General features: G+C 40.1%; 1 protein-coding gene across 4 annotated transcripts in view; it reads right to left on the bottom strand.

The window, feature by feature from the left end:
* The window catches only part of p4ha1b (prolyl 4-hydroxylase, alpha polypeptide I b), a 50,076-nt gene that overhangs the window by 15,465 nt on the left and 16,035 nt on the right, over positions 1 to 18,576 (bottom strand). For 2 of the 4 annotated variants that reach the window (XM_048616274.1, XM_048616276.1), the window contains exons 8-10: positions 18,418 to 18,488; positions 4,767 to 4,866; positions 2,551 to 2,604 (exon numbers count right to left, since the gene is read on the bottom strand). In XM_048616274.1, coding sequence (XP_048472231.1) covers positions 2,551 to 2,604; positions 4,767 to 4,866; positions 18,418 to 18,488 — 225 coding nt within the window. Of the gene's footprint in view, positions 1 to 2,432; positions 2,487 to 2,550; positions 2,605 to 4,766; positions 4,867 to 18,417; positions 18,489 to 18,576 lie in introns of all 4 variants that reach the window. The other 2 variants (XM_048616275.1, XM_048616277.1) reach the window with 1 other exon arrangement.

Genomic DNA, 18,576 nt, shown 5'->3' with positions numbered 1-18,576 from the left:
AATTGCTCTATAAAATTCTTGCTGAATTCTTTCTTCAAATTATTTATATAATTTATAAAATATAAACTATCAACCTAAACATATTTTTGCATTACAAATTACACATAAGAGCAGCTAAATTTTAATTTTTTTTAAATGTGTGTCCTGGTTCAGGAACTGTACAAAGCAACAAGAGAACAGCTTCCCCAATCCAATACAAATATTCTCCTCCATTGTAATGTATTCACATCTGTCCATAGAATGATGTAATATCAAAACAATATTTTCTTTTTCTAGGCCAGTATTCATTACTCTACTATAATTGCTCTCAAAAAGATAGAGATTTCTTGAATTGTTGCAGCCCATTTGGTGTAGACAGACCCATAATTCCATTAGGGAGGTAGTTCCGAAATTTTGACCACAAAGAAACAGTGATACAGTCAAAAGTCAGGTTACTTAATGTAGATTTCCCAGGCTCTGACAAGCTCTTGTACCCAGTATTGATGTGGCTAGTCCAGTTCAGTCTCTGGTCAATGGTAACCCTCTGGATGCTGATGGTGGATTACTCAATGATGGCAATGTCATTGAATACCAAGAGACAATGGTCAAGATTCTCTTTCATTGGAGATCGTCATTGCTGGCATATATGTGGTTTGAATGTTACTTGCGACCTTTCAGCCCAGGTCTTGCTGCATTTGAACATGGGATGTAGTATCTGAAGAGTTACAGATGGTGCTGAACAAGGTCCAACCATTAGCAAACATCCCATTTCTGGCCTTGAAATGGAGGGAAGGTTGTTGATGAAGCAGCTGAAGATGGCTGGGTCTAGGACACTATCCTGAGGAAATCCTGAAGAAATGACCTGGAGCCAAGATGTGTGATCTCTAACAACCACAACCATCTTCCTTTCTGCCAGGGATGACTCCGAACAGGAAAAGAGATTTCAATTCACACTGACTTCAGTTTTAACAGGGCTCCTTAATGCCACACTCGGTTTAATACAGCCTTGATATTTGTTACTCTCACCACCTCTCTGGGGTTCAGCTCTCTTGTCCATGTTTGAAGCAAGGTTATAATGAGCTCAGGTATGAGTGGCCCTGGAGGAAAGCAAACTGAGCATCAGATAATAGGTTATTGCTAAGCATGTGCTGCTTGACAGCACTGTTGACTACCCCCTCCATCACTGATGGGGTGGTAACTTGTTGGGTTGGATTTGTCCTGCTTTTTTGCACACAGAGCATACCTGGGCAATTTTCCACATTGCTGGGCAGATGCCAGTGTAGTAGCTGTACTGGAATAGCCTGATGCAGATAAATTCTGGAACACAAGTCCTCAGTACTATTTCCGGAGTATTGTCAGGGCCCAAAGTCTCTTGTGGTATCCAGTTGTTCTTGACATCATGTGGAATGAACTGAATTGGCTGAAGATTGGCATCTGTAATGTTAGGGACCCCCAGAGGATACGTGAAAGTAATGAATTCAAAAATATTCATAATCACAGGAAAACAATTAGAAATGGCTGTGGTCAAGATCCTATATCTTGAAGGCATTGATTTTTTTCTATTCATTCATGGGATGAGGGCATCGCTGGACAGGCCAGCATTAATTGCTCATCCTTAATTGCCCAGAGGGCTGTTAAGAGTCAACCACATTTGTTGTGAATCTGGAGTCATATGTAGGCCAGACGAGGTAAAGATGGCAGTTTCCTTCCCTAAAGGACATCAGTGAACTAGGTGGGTTTTTCCAACAACCGGCAATGGATTTATGGCCATCATTAGACTCTTAAATCCAGATATTTATTGATTCAAATTCCACCTGATGCCGTGGTGGGATTCAAACCCAGGTCCCCAGAACAATACCTGGGTCTCTGGATTAGCAGTCTAATGATAATACCACTAGGCTATTGCTTCCTCATCCTCAGGTCTTAAAAGAAGTAGGTACAGAGACAGCAGATACATTGAATGTGACCTATCAAAATTTTCTAGACTCTGGAAAGATCTCAGTGGATTGAAGAATTGCTATCGTAACACCTCTATTTCAGGAAAGAGGGGCTGAGAATGCACTAGCCAGAAATCTGATGTGCAGGTCTGATTGACAATACACATTAAAATACACACATAAATCAAGAATTACATCAACTTCGTGGATAATGCATGGAAACTTCTGTATGGCCAGTAATCTACTCTCTTCTCTTCAAGTTGCCAGCTGTCCAAAAATCTTGATGATAAGTCTTGATTTATATTGGTTCCTGAATTTTGTGACATGAATCCATCACTTAGCATGTAACAAGTAAAAAGAATTAATTACGCTGCAATTATCTATTGATTAACCAACATATTTTCCCAAATGAGATGCTGCCCTTATCATGCAATGCTAGAGCTAGTTTACCCATGCAAGCTCATTATAAAAAGCGGGTGGTTTTGGGATAGTTGCAACTTCTAAGATGCTACTTGCCCGTGCAAAGTCATGGTGGGGCTCATACTGCCCTCCCACGCCATAATTAGCCACCTGGAAAAAGAAACAAATGGTGGGGAAAAAAACAGGCTGAAAAATAAAATAGTGACACACTTACCCGTCCAAAGTCAAAGTGAGGCTCATACTGGCCCCCAACCCCATAATTGGCCACCTACGGCAGAATGAGAAGTCAGACAGAACCAGTCCATTTCACAAGCACCAAGTGTTATTGAGAAGGTTACAGTACAGTGAAAAAGTAGTAGATTCTCAGGCCACGCCAGCAACCTATGGTTCTAACGTCATTATTATCCTAAGGAAATTAATTATTATTAATCTGCAAAGATAGGGAACCCACCCCAACTCATTACTTGGCCATTTTGCTTTGGGCTTCTGAGTCCAGATCATTTATATGGAAGCAATTTTGGTCCCAGCACAAAGCCCTGAATCCATCTGAAGTTCTTCTTCATCTCCAGCTTACCCCCAATAAAACGTCTACAATGAGTACGTGGTCTTCCTACTCTTTATCCAGTTCCCTTTCATTCCCAAGGTTTCCCCAAATACTCACATTGCTAGGAGTGATCCGTTAAGGACTGAATTGGATAGCCTGATCAGTCAATGTAAATATAGCGTTATGGCTAACAAAAATCATTTTACATCTATCTAAAAGATAAATGACTTTCTATCAGGATTACATGGAGTATAAGGCTCATCTAAAGAGAACTTTGCTTCAAATGAAAAGTTCAACCAAGCATTTCTTTGAAAGCCTTCTGCTTTTAGTGACTTCGCTTGAAGGATAAAGGCTGGCCTGAACACCATGAAAAATTCATTCCTCTTCACAAATCGATTTAGCTAACAGAATGAAAGTTTATATAAAATCAAATATTGTGTAATGTTATGGCAGCAACATGCAGTGGAATAAAATTTGGTCTGAATAAATGCATTTCTCTCCATTCTCATCTTCCTCCTGAAACATATTGTTTGGCATTTCTTTCAAAACAAAACATAATTAACCAGTTGTAGAATCAATCAATTTTCCCAATTGATATTGAAGGTCATGCATCTCCTTGAACGGCTGTGTCCTTTAAAAAAATACTGCAGAAGTTTTCTGTTAACTTCTGGAGCTTTAACCTGCAACATAAAGTTTTGTATCCAAGTTCAGCTAACAGTGTAGCTTCAGTGGTTAGCAAAGTAATGAATAAAATGGAGAGGCAAACTCATCTATGGACAGTGCAAGAACTGTTGGAGTAAAGGTGTAGAGTAATAGAGGAGCACATAAGGTCATAAGACACAGGAGCAGAAGTAGGCTGAAACCAGAAGTTGCTGGAAAAGCTCAGCAGGTTTGGCAGCATCTGTAAAGAAAAGTCCGAGTTAACATTTCATGTCCAGAGATTCTTCCTCAGAAGTAGGCCATTTGGCCCACTGAGTTTGTTCCACCTTACACTGAGCTGGTCTGATAATCCTCAATTCCACTTTGTTAACTTTTCCTCATAAATCTTGATTCTCTTACTGATTAAAAATCTATCAAAACTACAAGGGAAACAAATACTGCTTTATACAGAAAACACAACTGTACTGACCTGCACATTTGGATTGCAGCACATAGCTTGCCAGGACATATTAGAGTCCTAACTTACCACCTAGCATCCTGGCTACTGCAGTTCAGAAGGAAAGGATGGTACCTGGAATTGTAAATTCTACCCTTCATCTTGACTTTTAAAAATTAGAAGTGGTGTGAAAATGTTACCTAAAACTGCTGTGTGTGAGAAAGGTAAAAACAGTGAAGTTTGTAACATTGGCCAAGTTGTTGGCTACCGAAGTGAATAAGATAGGAGTGTTGGAAATAATCAGTGGGCCAGGCAGAGAGAGAGAGAGAGAGAGAGAGAGAGAGAGAGAGAGAGAGAGAGATGAAAACAGAGTTAATGTTTCCAATTAATGACCTTTTATTGGTGCAGGTCTGATGAAGGGGCACCTGCCTGAAACACCGATTCTCAAATGTCAGGTGTGGCAGCCTCTGTGGAGAACTTGAGCCATTTCTCTTGATTTCAATTTTCCAGCCTCCGTAGTATTTTGCTCTGCCTTAGCTACCGAAGTTTGATAACCTCCGATCCTTGTTTTAATTTCCCTGATCGTTTTAACGGATTGTATTCAAAGGCTCTGCCACATTTTTCAAGCCAGATGCTGCTCTATTATTGATAACCTTAATTTATAATATTATGTTTCATTTTTCTAAGAACCACGCAGCAGTAATGGTCATCGCGAATGGGATAAATAACTCTCTCTCTACTCATTAGAATAAAATTTGATTCACCCTAAAACCTTTTTGCACACACCTACCTGCAGCTCCTCTGCTGTGGAAACATCAAGCCCCGTCAGGTCTTGTATCCTCTGGTTAATCCGATTAATCACGGGGTCTTCGTATCCTGACAACCATGCACTGAACAGAGGAAGGAATATGGTTTGTTAAAGATAGTGCATTACGAAGCTTCAGCAGATAGCCCTTGACACAACTATGATAACAGGCTTATCACTGGCATTTTAATACCCTATTCAAGGCAACAGCTTGAAGCCATGAATGTTGGTACTTCTCAGGCTAATATACAACTGTTCTAAAAGTGAGTGACAGAATAAAATTTATCAAACAGTAGTACCTATATGAATAATACTAGCAAAAATAGGTTTAATAAGTAAAAGTTGTTCTTGTATCGTTTTTCTTTGTTACCCCACCTAGAGGGAGGGGTCTGTCTACAGAAAAGACACTTAGATGAGTGAAACTGCCAAACCCTCCTCACCTAGACAGACAAATTATTCCACATGTGGCCATCAAGGACACAGACTCTCGAGCAATAAAAATCAGGTGAGGTCAGTTTTAAATACATGTCTCTCAGAGTAACAACAAACTGTCATTCTCAGCTTCCCTGCAACCACATACAAGTTTCAGGGAATAATCTGGTTAATGCTGCCACATTAACCAGGGTCAAATACAGATTCAAGCTGTTACAATAATTAGCCCTCAAGAACATCACTGTGCACACTGAAGGAATCCTACAAAATATTACAATTTCTTGTCAACGATGAATGAATTGCTCTTTACAGTTAAGCTGCTGCATCTTTGTTCTTGGCCAATTTTCCAGAATACATCGAACTTCAAGCAATTAATTTTCTGGCAACCTTCTCAAAACAAATGTTCAATCACAGCTCTGAAAGTGAAAATTCCATGTGAAATACCAATAACAACAATTCCAATATCATTAACTTACTCTCTACCTCTGAACAATAAGCTGCCTTTAATTAGCTCAATAATAAAATTATAGCTAGGCGTTAACCTCGGCTTATAGGTAGCATTCCTACCTTTGAGTCATAAATTTGTGGTCTTGACAGTGGTTGGAGTAATAACTGGGAGCAGCAATGAGTAAGTGAGAGATATTGATGGTGCTATCTTTTGAATGAATGTCTAATCAACTCCCTCTCTACAGAAGATCTTAAAGAACAAGGAAATTTTCACATTGTCTTATTTATTCATTTGACAATATTTACTCATCGACCAAACCAACATCACAAAAAATGTTGATTATTTGTTCCTTCATATCATTGCTGTTTGACAGAGCCTGTTGTAGGCAAATTGGCTACTGCGATTCCCATATTACAATTGAGTCTACACTTTAAAGGATATACTGTTTCATTGGGACATCCCAAGGATGAGGAAGTCACAAGTTTGCTCCTTCAGACACCAATTGAAACTTATGCTTCAATGAATAAAATGTACAACCTTTATCAGTACATGTCGTGACAGAATCTAAGGCAAAAGAGGTCCCACTGGAGACCCCAGAAGCAGTGAAACCTCCCCCGATTAAGCTGGAGTGCAGAAGGGGGTGACATGAGGTTCTCAGTTGGCACGCTGGATGTCAATTAGATTCATTCTCTTTGCTCTTCAAGATTAAACAGGTCTTTCCATGGCTTTCTCATTCCCCCAGTAAGCTGCCCAGCAGGATCCATTGGGTTTGCTTGTAACCAGCTGGGAGTAAGGGTGAGGCCCGTGTAGTCAGATTGAGGAATCCAGCATTGGGATACACGTGGTGCTGAATACCAACTCCTCCCCTTGCCACTGATCCCTCTGCCTGCCCCTCTCTGTGATCGTCATCTCCTGCTTTCACCTATGGTCTGGGCTCCCTTATTGATCCTTGACTTTGGTGGCTAAATTGACCCAGCAGCCTCTGCTCCCATTGGCAGCATGAAGAACTGCTGGGCCTCTGAAGATTTAGCAGCTCTAGGCAGGCAGGGCTGGCACTGCTGACGACTTCATTCACCCAGAGGCCAATGTCTGAAAGGTGCTCGATTCCAGTGGGGCTTTCCCAAAAACTGATGGTGGTTTTCCAGTTTCTCACCTGTTTTTTTAACTAGTGTGTAACATATTCTCCCACCCATCATCCTGTTTTTTATTTATTCATTTGTGGGATGTGGGCATTGCAGGCTGGGCCAGCATTTATTGCCCATCCCTAGATGCCCTTGAGAAGGTGATGGTGAGCGGCCTTCTTGAACTGCTGCAGGCCACCTGCTGTGGGTTGACCCACAATGCCATTAGGGAGCGAATTCCAGGATTTTGACCCAGCAACAGTGAAAGAATGGCGATATATTTCCAAGTTAGGATGTATCTGCTGCCCTTGTCCTTCTAGATGGCAACATCCCAGCTACATTTTATATATAAAAAGAGCATGCTCATTTCAGAGATAACACAGTGTGGAGCTGGAGGAACACAGCAGGCCAGGCAGCATCAGAGGAGCAGGAAAGGAAATGCTGCCTGGCCTGCTGTGTTCCGCCAGCTCCACACTGTGCTGTCTCTGACTCCAACATCTGCAGGTCTTGCTATCTCTGATGCCCATTTCAGAGTTATTTTGCATTATTGACTGTAAAAGTATACCGTGGAACTATCCTCTATAATATATACAGGCAAAGCAGAGACATTATAAACTAAAGGGCAACAAAGTATTTTGTTGACTACACTAAGAAATGCATTACAAAGTGCCTGTAAAAGGATGGCAGCATCTGTGGAGAGAAAACAGAGTTAACATTTCAAATCCAGTGATCCTTCTTCAGAAGTCAGTGGATTGAACAAAGAACAAAGGACTGTGCAGCAAAAGAACAGGCCCTTCAGCCCAACAAGCCTGCACCAACACATGATGCCTTTCTAAACTAAAAACCTTTTGCCTGTATTTCCCCATTTCCTGCCTATTTATGTATCTGTCAAGATGCCTCTTAAACATTGCTATTGGATCTGCTTCTACCACCTCCTCTGGCAGCACATTCCAGATACTTACCACCCTTTGCATAAAAAAACTTACCTCTTACATCTCATTTAAAGATTCCCCCTTTCACCTTAAACTTATGTTTCCTAGTAATTGACATTTCTACTCTTGGGGGAAAAAAAGACTCCAACTATGCATTCTATCCATGCCTGTCATAATTTTGTAAGCCTCTAACAAGTTGCCCCTCAGCCTCTGACATTCAAGTGAAAACAAACCAAGTTTTTGCAATCTCTTCTCATAGCTAGTACCCTCCAAACCAGGCAACATCCTGGTAAACCTGTTTCTATACCCTCTCCAAAACCTCCACATCCTTGTAGTAGTGTGGTGACCAGAACTGTACTCAAAACATTAACTCGGTTTCCTCTCCACAGATGATGCCAGACCTCCTGGGTTTCTCAAACAATTTCTGCTTTTGTTTCAGGTCTCCAGCATCTGCAGTTCTTTCATTTTAGCACTTAAAAAGATTTTAGCAAGAGGAATTTCAGAGGCACTAGGAGTCTGTTTAAACTTATCCAGATACTTGGAACCACTAACGATAAAACATTCATGGACAACCATCCAGAATATTTGGATTCTGTGCTCTACAACATTTGCCAATATAAATAACTAACTATTTCACCCCCATTCTGACTTGACCTTGGAACCTGATGAGTGGGGCTCGGCGGAAGCAGCAGGAACCAGCAATTCTTTCCACTAAACAGATTGGCAAGAAAAATTTCACTGCAAGATTTCTTCAAAGATATTTTTGAAACTTTGCTTTATTTCATATATGTGACAGGCGATAGCACAAATGAAATAAAGATTTACTGGAATAATTTAATAAAAGATAGCCAAGGAACTGCACTATTAATTTCTCAAATCTAATTATGTTTCTATAAAATGAATTTGCTACTTTAATTGATATTAGTAATTCATGAAGCATCTTAACATCTCCATTACAAAAATAGTACGAACGTGTCCAAGTTGTGTTCCCAAGGCTAATCAGTCTGATTGCCCAAGCTACAAAGACTAGACTGTGTGTCAACTTCAACCTAAATCTATTTTTATTTTTGACTCACGTCATATGGATCTAATGCCTTATTGATAAATGGCAATAGGAAGATGGAGTGGTTGTTGGAAGCCAGTCATCTCAGCTCCAGGAGATCTCTGCAGGAGCTCCTCACGGTAGTGCCCTAAGCCCAACCATTTTCAGCTGCTTCATCAATGACCCCTTCCCTCCATCGTAAGGTCAGAAGTGGCGATGTTCACCAATGATTGCACAATGTTCAGCACCAGTCATGACTCCTCAAATAGTGAAGCAGTCCATGCTCAAACGCAACAAGATCTGGACTTTGTCAGCTTGGGCTGGTAAGTGGCAAGTAACATTCATGCCACACAAATTCCAGGCTATGTCCATCACCAATAAGAGACAATCTAACTACTGCCACTTGACATTCAATGGCATTACTATCACTGAATTCCCCACTATCAATATCCCGGGCGTTATTACTGACCAGAAATTCAAGTGGATTCACCATATAAACATAATGACTGTACATGAGAGGTCAGAGGCTAGGAATACTGTGGCGAGTAACTCACCTCCTGACTCCCCAAACCCTGTCCACCATCTACAAGGCACAAGTCAGGAGTCTGATGCAATACTCCCCACTTGTGGGGCTGGGCTCCAACAATACGCAAGACACCATCCAGGACAAAGCAGCCCACTTAATTGGCACTACATCCACAAGCATCCATTCCCTCCACCACTGACGCTCAGTAGCAGCAGTGTGTACTATCTACAAAATGCACTGCAAGAATTCACCAAAGATCCTCAGACAGCACCTTCCAAATCCATGACCACTTCCAACTAGAAGGACAAGGGCGGCAGATACATGGCAACACCATCACCTTTTAAGTTCCTCTCCAAGCAACTCACCATCCTGATTTGGAAATATATTTGCCAGTCCCTCACTGTCGCTGGGTCAAAATCCTGGAATTCCCTCCTTAATTGCATTATGGGTCAACCCACAACAGGTGGACTGCAGTAGTTCAAGAAGGGCAACTAGGGATGGGCAATAAATGTTGGCCAACCAGTGATACCCACATCCCACAAATGAATAGAAAAAAAACTCACAACACTAGGATCCCCTTGTAAACTGATGTATTGCATAATTTCAAGCATTGTAAGTAGATAAGAAGATAACTGATATTGTAAGGCAAAGGTAGTTGTGGTGCACAAATGAGTTTAAAGTTGTGTGGTGTGCTAGGAAGTTGAAAGAAACAAGCAAAATGAACAGGAGAGCCAGAGGGAAGGGTGAAAGGAGGAAAGGCATATAGCACGTTTTTACAATAGATGCCCACAGGTTAAGGTACCTTTGATCATATAAATTCAAATTCTAAAAAAACAGATGAAGCGGAAGGAATGTTTAGGGAAATCACTGTCCATCCAAGCACTCTCAGAACTGAGGAACTGACTGCTTTAGTTTACATTTGCAAGAAAGCAGAAGCTAAAATCTGTGACTCCATCACTGGTTCGTGTTAGTCAGGTCTCTCCATCTGGCTAGCCCAAGGTTGTAGTTTAGGGATCATTGTGTAGCTCAATGCACGATAATATCAATAGCATTGAGGATTTGTGATAGTTCTTAGGTCCGACTTCCTCACCATGCTCCATGCACATAATGATGACTTCAGCAACATGAGGATGCTACATGGAGAGAAAGAGAGCGAGACAGAGACAGACAGAGAGAAAGAAACAGAGAAACAGACAGGCATAGACAGAGACACATACACATAGACACAGAGATAGTAAAAACTGCCGATGTTGGAGTCAGAGATAACACAGTGTGGAGCTGGATGAACACAGCAGGCGAGGCAGCATCAGAGGAGCAGGGAAGCTGACGTTTCGGGTCGGGTCCCTTCTTCAGATGCAGGTTGCCCATGCTGTTTACTCTAGAGCTTGAGTAGGATTTACTCAATGAGGGCACACAGGGCTCTAGGGACACAAAAGTGTTAAAAAAAAAAATATGGATACAACATTCCTAAATGGTAATAAAATGATGTAGAGTCTAGTATTTTTCAGCTAGTAATGCAGAAGTACACTGGACAATAGAAGGTTCCCTCTAGACTTCTCTTACCTTTGTAATGACAGCCTTTTAGGAAGGAGGTTATGCATTTCAATTCCAGCCACATTTAACAGTTGTTTAAAGTATTATGCCCGCACTGAGCCTAAGCTGCTTGTATGTAGCAGAGTACAAAAATGTCAAATAGACTTCTGTCGAAATTCATCTGTACTAATTACACAATGCATTGCAAACTAAACCATTTCCTGTCTGTAACATAGCTGTGAATAGGCCACAACTTGTACATAACAACTCCTTTCATAGTGTTAAGCTATCCACCACCCTTAAGGTATATTCAAATAATCTTTGGAAGGGAAGTGAATAACTGACCATAAATCCTCCACAAACGGATTTAATTGCATGTAAGCACATAAGTGAAAGTACAGGCTGAAACAGATCAAACAATTTGTATTTAAACCAGTCGTAACCAAAAATCAAAGGCTCTAATCATCTGTTGAACTGGTGACCCATCAAAAAAAAGGCCAGGGTCGAGCTTCAGCAGCTCTTTGGTGTTACAGCCAGTTAATGGTTTGCTTTGTAAGGAGGTAGAGCTAAAAAGGCCATAAGACACAGGAGCAGAAACAGGTCATTCAGCCCAGAGTCTGCTCTGCAATTCAATGAGATCGTGGCAAATCTGATAATCCTCAATTCCATTTTCCTCGTTTTTCCTTATAATCCTTGATTCCCTTATTGATTACAAATTTCAGACTTGATTATATTTAGTGATACAGCTTCAACAGCCACCTCCAGTAACGAATTTCATAGATTCACTATCCTTTGAGATAAGAAATTCCTTCTCATCTCTGCCTTAAATGTGGCATTTTTACACAGGTCATTGTCTGGAGTTCTGAATAGTGATGGCAGATGCTCCAAATTTCATTTCACCACATGATATGAGATAGCAGGTCAGTCATCACATCACTGACCAGGAACCTTTCCCATTTTTGCCATGTGTCAGTGACACGTTTTGGAAGGATTTACGTGAATTTGAAGGATTCAGCCTGTTTAACTATATTATTAGCTCCTTGGCTATCAGGTCCTGGTGTAGTGTTGAACCCAGAGCTTCAGGCTCAAAGGCAGGGACATTACCCACTGCATCGCAAGAATTCCCTGGATGATGGATAACTGAGTTTAATTACAAGGCAGCAATCTAATCGAAGGGAATTTGGTAACATCAAACAGACTGCAACATGAGCAATTTACGATCCTCCTCAGAATGCTGAATTGAGATGGTCTTCTTGAAAGTATTTGATAGAAGATATTTTCTACATCCCACCAGTTTGCTATATTTTATGCATTATCTGACAATTTGACAGATGGATCTATTCTGAATCTCCTGGTGGCTGCTGGTGAATTTTGTGTCATTTCTGTCACTAATGCACTGATGATTTACAAAGAAATCTTATCCATTTTTTTGGCTAAGGAAGTTTACGTTCCCAAATAAAAATGAAGCACAAGTAAAAACCACTGAGCTCACTAACATTCAGTCATTTGCAGTATAGTGCAATTCAATATTCTGCTCATCTATTAACTGATACAATTTAAGATTCATCTCATTGAGAAGAGAGTGAGGAACTTCCTTAAAGAACTAGTATCCAGACTCTAACCCCATCAACATAAGAACCTTATGAGACAAGAAATCCTTTCTGGAATCTAACTAGACCCACTGCCTGCATATTTTCTATTTCAAATCTGACAATTACTAGCAATTTAAAGAACTTATCCAAATTTACATCTTTATTAGCCCCTTAAGCATCTCACCCCAAAGTGAATGGATTGACTCTCCAAGCCTATTACTGTAAGCAAGAAATCAAAGACAAAAAGTTAATACTGTGGAAGTTGGAAATCTGAAATCAGGAAAAAAAATACAGATAATACTCACGTCAGGCAGCACCTGCCAACGGAGGAATGTTTAATGTTTCATACTGGGAGGTGAAAGCATTGACATGAAATGTTAACTCAGTTCAACAACGTTACACAGCTTTAAAGAGTATGGGTACACTATACTCAACCTTATATTCTGCTGACCTAGCAATATTTCCAGCATTGTGATTTTTTTCTTTATTTATTCATGGGATGAGGGCATCACCGACTAGGCAGCATTTATTGCCCATCCCTGATTGCCCAGACAGCAGTTAAGTGTCAACCACATTGCTGTGGGTCTGGAGTCACATATAGGCCAAACAAAACTAGAGGGCATTATTGAACCAGATGGGTTTTTCCAACAATCAACAGTGGATTTGTGGTCACCGTTAGACTCTTAAGTTCAGATTGTTTTTTTAAAATGAAATTCAAATTCCACCATCTGCTGCGGCAGGATTCAAACCCGGGTTCCCAGAACATTACCTGGGTCTCTGGATTAACAGATCAGCAATAATACCACTAAGCCATCGCCTTCCTCCTCTTGGCTTTCCCTTTGTGGATTGCTTTGAACCATCAGTGATCAGCATGGTTACCATAGCAATTTTCTTGTCATGATTGAATTAAGCAAATTTTGTTTTTTTTAATCAAGTGGAATGCAGTGCTTTTGATTGGAAATATTTGGGTATTGAATTTGGTGATATATATCCGTTCCACGTAAAGCACAGATCAAAGATCCCCTTGTTCTTTTCCTCTTTAATTTCTAGTGGAGGTGGCCAGGTTAATCTAATTTCCCCTTCTCCTCATCATTTTAAACTAAATTTTAATTTCAAAATTTAACTTGAAAGGATAATCAGAACCTGGGAAAATACTATGGGGAAAGTGTTTGATCAAGTCCCTATAAATGCCATTTTATGTGTGCTAAATTTTGCCTGGACATTAAAAAAGCAGATATTTCTGCCCAGTCCTACCTTTTGACTGTATGCCCTGTTCAAAATAGTTGTGTGTATGTGTGGAACAGACATATTTGGCAACATGTGCATAACACAGCATCTGGCTATATTAAATGTCCCTGCTGTTTATAAGTGTGTTCCTTTAAACTAGCCAGGAAGCTCTTAATCTGTTCCCTATTGCTAATTTTTGAGAACACTATCATTTGACAATTTTAATAATGGTATCATTAATACTTTTCTCCAAAGTAATAACAAGTTGAAGGGCACAAAAAAACTGCTTAACATAAATCAGACTTTTGTATTCAGGTTTGTTTACTATTAGCAGTCAGCCAAACTGTGTTCACTCATAACTTGCATTTACATAGTGGCTTTAGTATAGTACGCTGACAGAAGCGTTATCAAATAAAATTCAACTCCGAGGCAAAGAAGACAATATGAAGTCAGGTGACAAAGCTGATAGGTTATAAACAAATCCTTACAAAAAGAAAGGGATATTAAGGAAAAGAGATTTAGAAAGTTAATTACAAAAGCTTTGAACCTAGGTAGCCCACAGTGTGATTACAATTGGGCATGCACAAGAAGCCAGCATTAAAATAGCGATTTCAGAGGCGGGCAGGGGATTACAGAGATAGGGAGGTAGGAATCACACAGAAATCTAGTCTGAGGACAAGAATTTTAAAATTCAGGTGCTGAAGGGCAACATATCAATGCAGCTAACTGAGCACAAGGTGGAGTGATTGATTGAATTCTGTTAACCCAAATGCATTAGTGGATATGGTGTAAATGTGGCTAAATGGATTTATGCTACAGATCAGCCACAATCTCACTGAATGGTGAACAGGTCAGAGGAGTAAAGTGGCCTATCTTTGTTCTGTGTTACTATGGATGAATGCGACTTTGTTGCCTGTGTCTTAAATTGCACTGATGAGGTCCAGTTTAGTGCCAATCATATCTGATCTGTTGTGTGGCCAATACTGCAGTGGTGGATACACATCAAAAATAACACATTGGGGCATTCCAAAGTGCTTCACATCCAACGTGATGAAAGGTGCCACTGAAAGGCAAACTTGTTCTTTCTTCAGCAAATGCAGCTGACATATTTGAAGGAGGATCTAGGCTTCAGAATAGATTACAAGGAAACATTGTGAGAAATGAATGATTGACATTACAGAAGATGCAACCACTGCAGTTATACACAGAACTATAAGCCCAGTCAAAAGCACCAGGAAGAGAGAGAATGGCAAACAAAATTGCTGACATCATTGATAGGAACATGGCCCTAAGTTAATTGTGCACTCGATAAAGTTATTTTGTTTTTCTGGTTATAAATGTTATTTTTAGACCAGACTCTTCCTGAGCAGACTCTGCACCCTGTAATTACAGCTGATGCTATTCCCTCTGGATTGTAATAAAAATGAATTCATGGAGCTTTTCCACATCTTTCAGCTATAAGCTGTGGTTTCACATGTCTGACCCAGATTTCATCGTATTGTATTGTGTAGAAACTTGAAGAAAACTTTAAAAGAGAAAGGAAACTGATCATTTAACTCTGATACATCACAGGTTTCATTGAACTACTGCCAAGGCAGATCCAGTTTATGATTAACTGCGACAGGAGGTAGCTAATTTCAGCTGGTGAAGTCATAGACTTGTTAGATTTCCTTAGTCCTCTTACCTAGGCAGAATTTGGTGAGGGATGAAGCAGCAAAGAATAGCATGCTTTCTATTTCTTTCTCACCTGGAGTACATTTGTGGTAAACTTTGCACCTAAAACAGTAGTTTTCAAACTAGCTTGTGTGTGTGGCAACTGCCTGCAAAGACTGGCACACTGCGAGGGATCCACTATACTCACCCTGAAAGAGTGCCAGTCAACCAATAGGAAACCATACCATCAAAACAGAATACATTACTGAACGGAAACACAGTAAGAGCTGGAGGTGCTGTGCTTGTAGACTGTGGCCTACTTAATCCCAGACAGACAAAAATCTGTTCTGAAGAAGAGTTATATGACTCGAAATGTTAACTCTGTTTCTCTTTCCACAGATGCTGCCAGATCTACTGAGTTTCTCTATTACTTTCTGTTTTTATATTAGAAAGAAATCTGATCACTTTTCAAATATTTCAGAATTTCTTCTGGGACATCATAGTTATGCTTCTCTGTTCTGGATCTCAAAAAGTCATCACGTGTTTTTGAAGAATTTTACAAGTATCTTCTTTATCTTACCTTTTCATGAGAAAGGAGAATCCCAGCCTACTCAACCTCTCCTGAATAGTTTGATCCTCTCAATATTGGGAAAATGCATGTAAATCTTTCCTGCACTAACTTCAGTTCTTTAACATGCTTTTGGTAGGTGGAGTCTCGCAAGTCACACAACACTCCGAATGTGATCTAAACAAGTTTCAGATACATTTAAATATTACTTTCCTTTTGTAATCCATGCCTGGGATGAGAAGGCTCTCATATGAGGAACAATAAAGCAGAATGGGCAATCATCCTCTGGCATTTAAAAGAACGAGCCTTCATGTAAATACACAGAACTATCTGAGGGAATAGCAGCGTGGACGCTTATTCTCCTAGACGGGCTGTAGAGAACAACTGGTCATTGACCCAAATCTTTGCCTTAAGCTTCTTCAGATCCAAAGAAGATAAATTTCTTCAAAGTATTGTGAGTCTTTGGAATTCTCTAGTGTGGCTATGGATGCTCAGTCAGAGTTTAATCAGGACATACCAAGAAAGATTTTTAGACACTAAGGGAATCAAGAAGTTATAGAAATGGATGCGAATCAATACAAAAGCTGAGCCATGATCTTACTGAATGGGAGTGCAGACTCGAAGGACTGTATGGTCTACTCCTGCTACTATTTCTTATGTTCTTTTCCCGCTAGGGAAAAAAATCCCAGGCACCTTAAACAATAGAAATTTCATTTAAATGTATATTTAGCTGATCTTAGCAGGAATGTTTAGAAACAAAGAAACTCAGTTTGGACTGAATGCCACTAAAGCTCCAATCTAAAGTTTTCGAAAAGCTCCAATCTCTTAAAACACCACACTAATAACTAGTAAGTTAGACTACATTTACTCTTGTAGCATTCACGCTGTCCCTAGCAAATAAACATTTTACAGAGACTGTTAACAGCTATAACAGTCTCCAATGAACAAAACAAAAATTCATTTTAGTAATTATAAAGGCTGAGGTGTAAAATAAAATGTTCAAAATTAACATCCTACAAATGTAAACATTTTGACAAAACAATACTTTCTGTCTTCATTGTAATACAGTGCTGAAGATCCAAGGATGTTGTGGTGCATATTATAGGGCACAACTGAACCTAATGATTAAAAAAGTACAAATTATAGCTGGAGAAACAGGGTTACAGCAATGTTCTGATAAACGTATTTGCATGTTGGTTGTTATAAATCCATAAACATGTCTGAAGACACATTTGCAGATTGCTACAATATTGCAAAGGATCAGATATTAAAAGGAGAGGGCAAATAATAGTAAGGTACAGCAAATAACACAACGAGAGGTCAGAAATGCATGATTTGTATCAATATTGCTAACACATCTGACTACACAAACGCATTATATTTTTCACTGTTGTTCTGTATAAAGAATAAAACAGAACCCAATTTTAACACATGGACGAGCAGTCGTTTCTGTTTTCCAATTGCTGAAAGAAAGACACATTTTGACTTGCACCCATCAGGACATTTCTCAAGAATACAAATTCAAGGGGCAAAACCAATATTTATACTGCATGAAAGAGGGTGCTGACTGGTTAGCAAGTGACTCTGATTGGTAGAGGAACTGCTGCAGTGTTTGCACCCATTAATGCTGATAATAACCAGGTTTTGCTTAAATCTTCTCTCAGACAAGTTCACTCTGATTTGTCAGAGTTTGCCATGAGAAATGAATAAGTGGAATGGCTGTTACTTTTATTGTTGAACTGAAACAGCTGCTCGCATGTACACGTCCTTTCTGTCCACAAAGTTCAGGATCCTATTAATATATGCAGCTTCCATTCCACTTTATTGAAACCGCATTAAACAAACAACTAGTTTCTTGCACACTGACCTGTCATCCCTAATGATCTTATACGGTTTCAGAAACCATTGTTCTGGACATGGATACAGTTACCAAATACCTCATAAGGACTTTGAGTAGTTGGACAAAATATCCAGTAAACCAGAGAGGTGCCAAAGGTGTTCACACTGTCAATGTGTGTGATGGGAGGCCTATCCCAGGTCTAAAGAGTACCTCATAACTTCCCCTTACCTTTTCGAAACTCTGTGAGTTGCAACAGTCAACTGGCCAGTCACAGGGTCATGCACTGTGGCACGCTTCAGCTACAGGGAGAGAAAGGACAAATTTAATCCTGGAACAGCCAGATCACCACTCCTTAGTGGAATTCTGGAGGCTTCCGATTGGTCAGGATATAGGCAGAATGAAGGAGTAAGGATAGATTTGGGGACAAGTTCCAATTTAATGTCCTTTCATTTTTAAAGCTTGGCTTCCTTTGAGCACACGGTGAAGATGGGCGAGGGTGGAAAATGGATTGTTGCATCTGTTTAAGCTGCTTGCATAGATTAGAACCATCAGTTCTAACCGCATGTTTTGCATTTCATCGACGTGTTGACAAGTCAGCCTGGCTCTTGGTGGTCACTCTTTCCCCAGCTTCACGTCGGTGGATGCCAGTTTCCAAACATGCACAGTTTGAACAAGATGCAGCAGCTTCACTGTGAAGAGGAGCCAGCACAGCTCTCGCTTACCTTTTGCTTATTCTGTAATGAGCTGTCTCCAACACTCCAGTTATTGGGTTAGAAATGGTGGCTCGTCTCAGCTGTGAAGCCAACCAATCAGAAAAAACAAAGATTATTACCACTTGACTGGACGCAGAGTGGGACCAATCAGAATTCTTCCAGTGATAA

Source organism: Rhincodon typus, chromosome 34 (assembly GCF_021869965.1).
Source record: "Rhincodon typus isolate 14 chromosome 34, sRhiTyp1.1, whole genome shotgun sequence".
In the NCBI taxonomy this organism is placed as follows: domain Eukaryota; kingdom Metazoa; phylum Chordata; class Chondrichthyes; order Orectolobiformes; family Rhincodontidae; genus Rhincodon; species Rhincodon typus.
The sequence above is the reverse complement of the archived record's forward strand: the minus strand, read 5'-3'. Positions and strand labels throughout refer to the sequence as shown.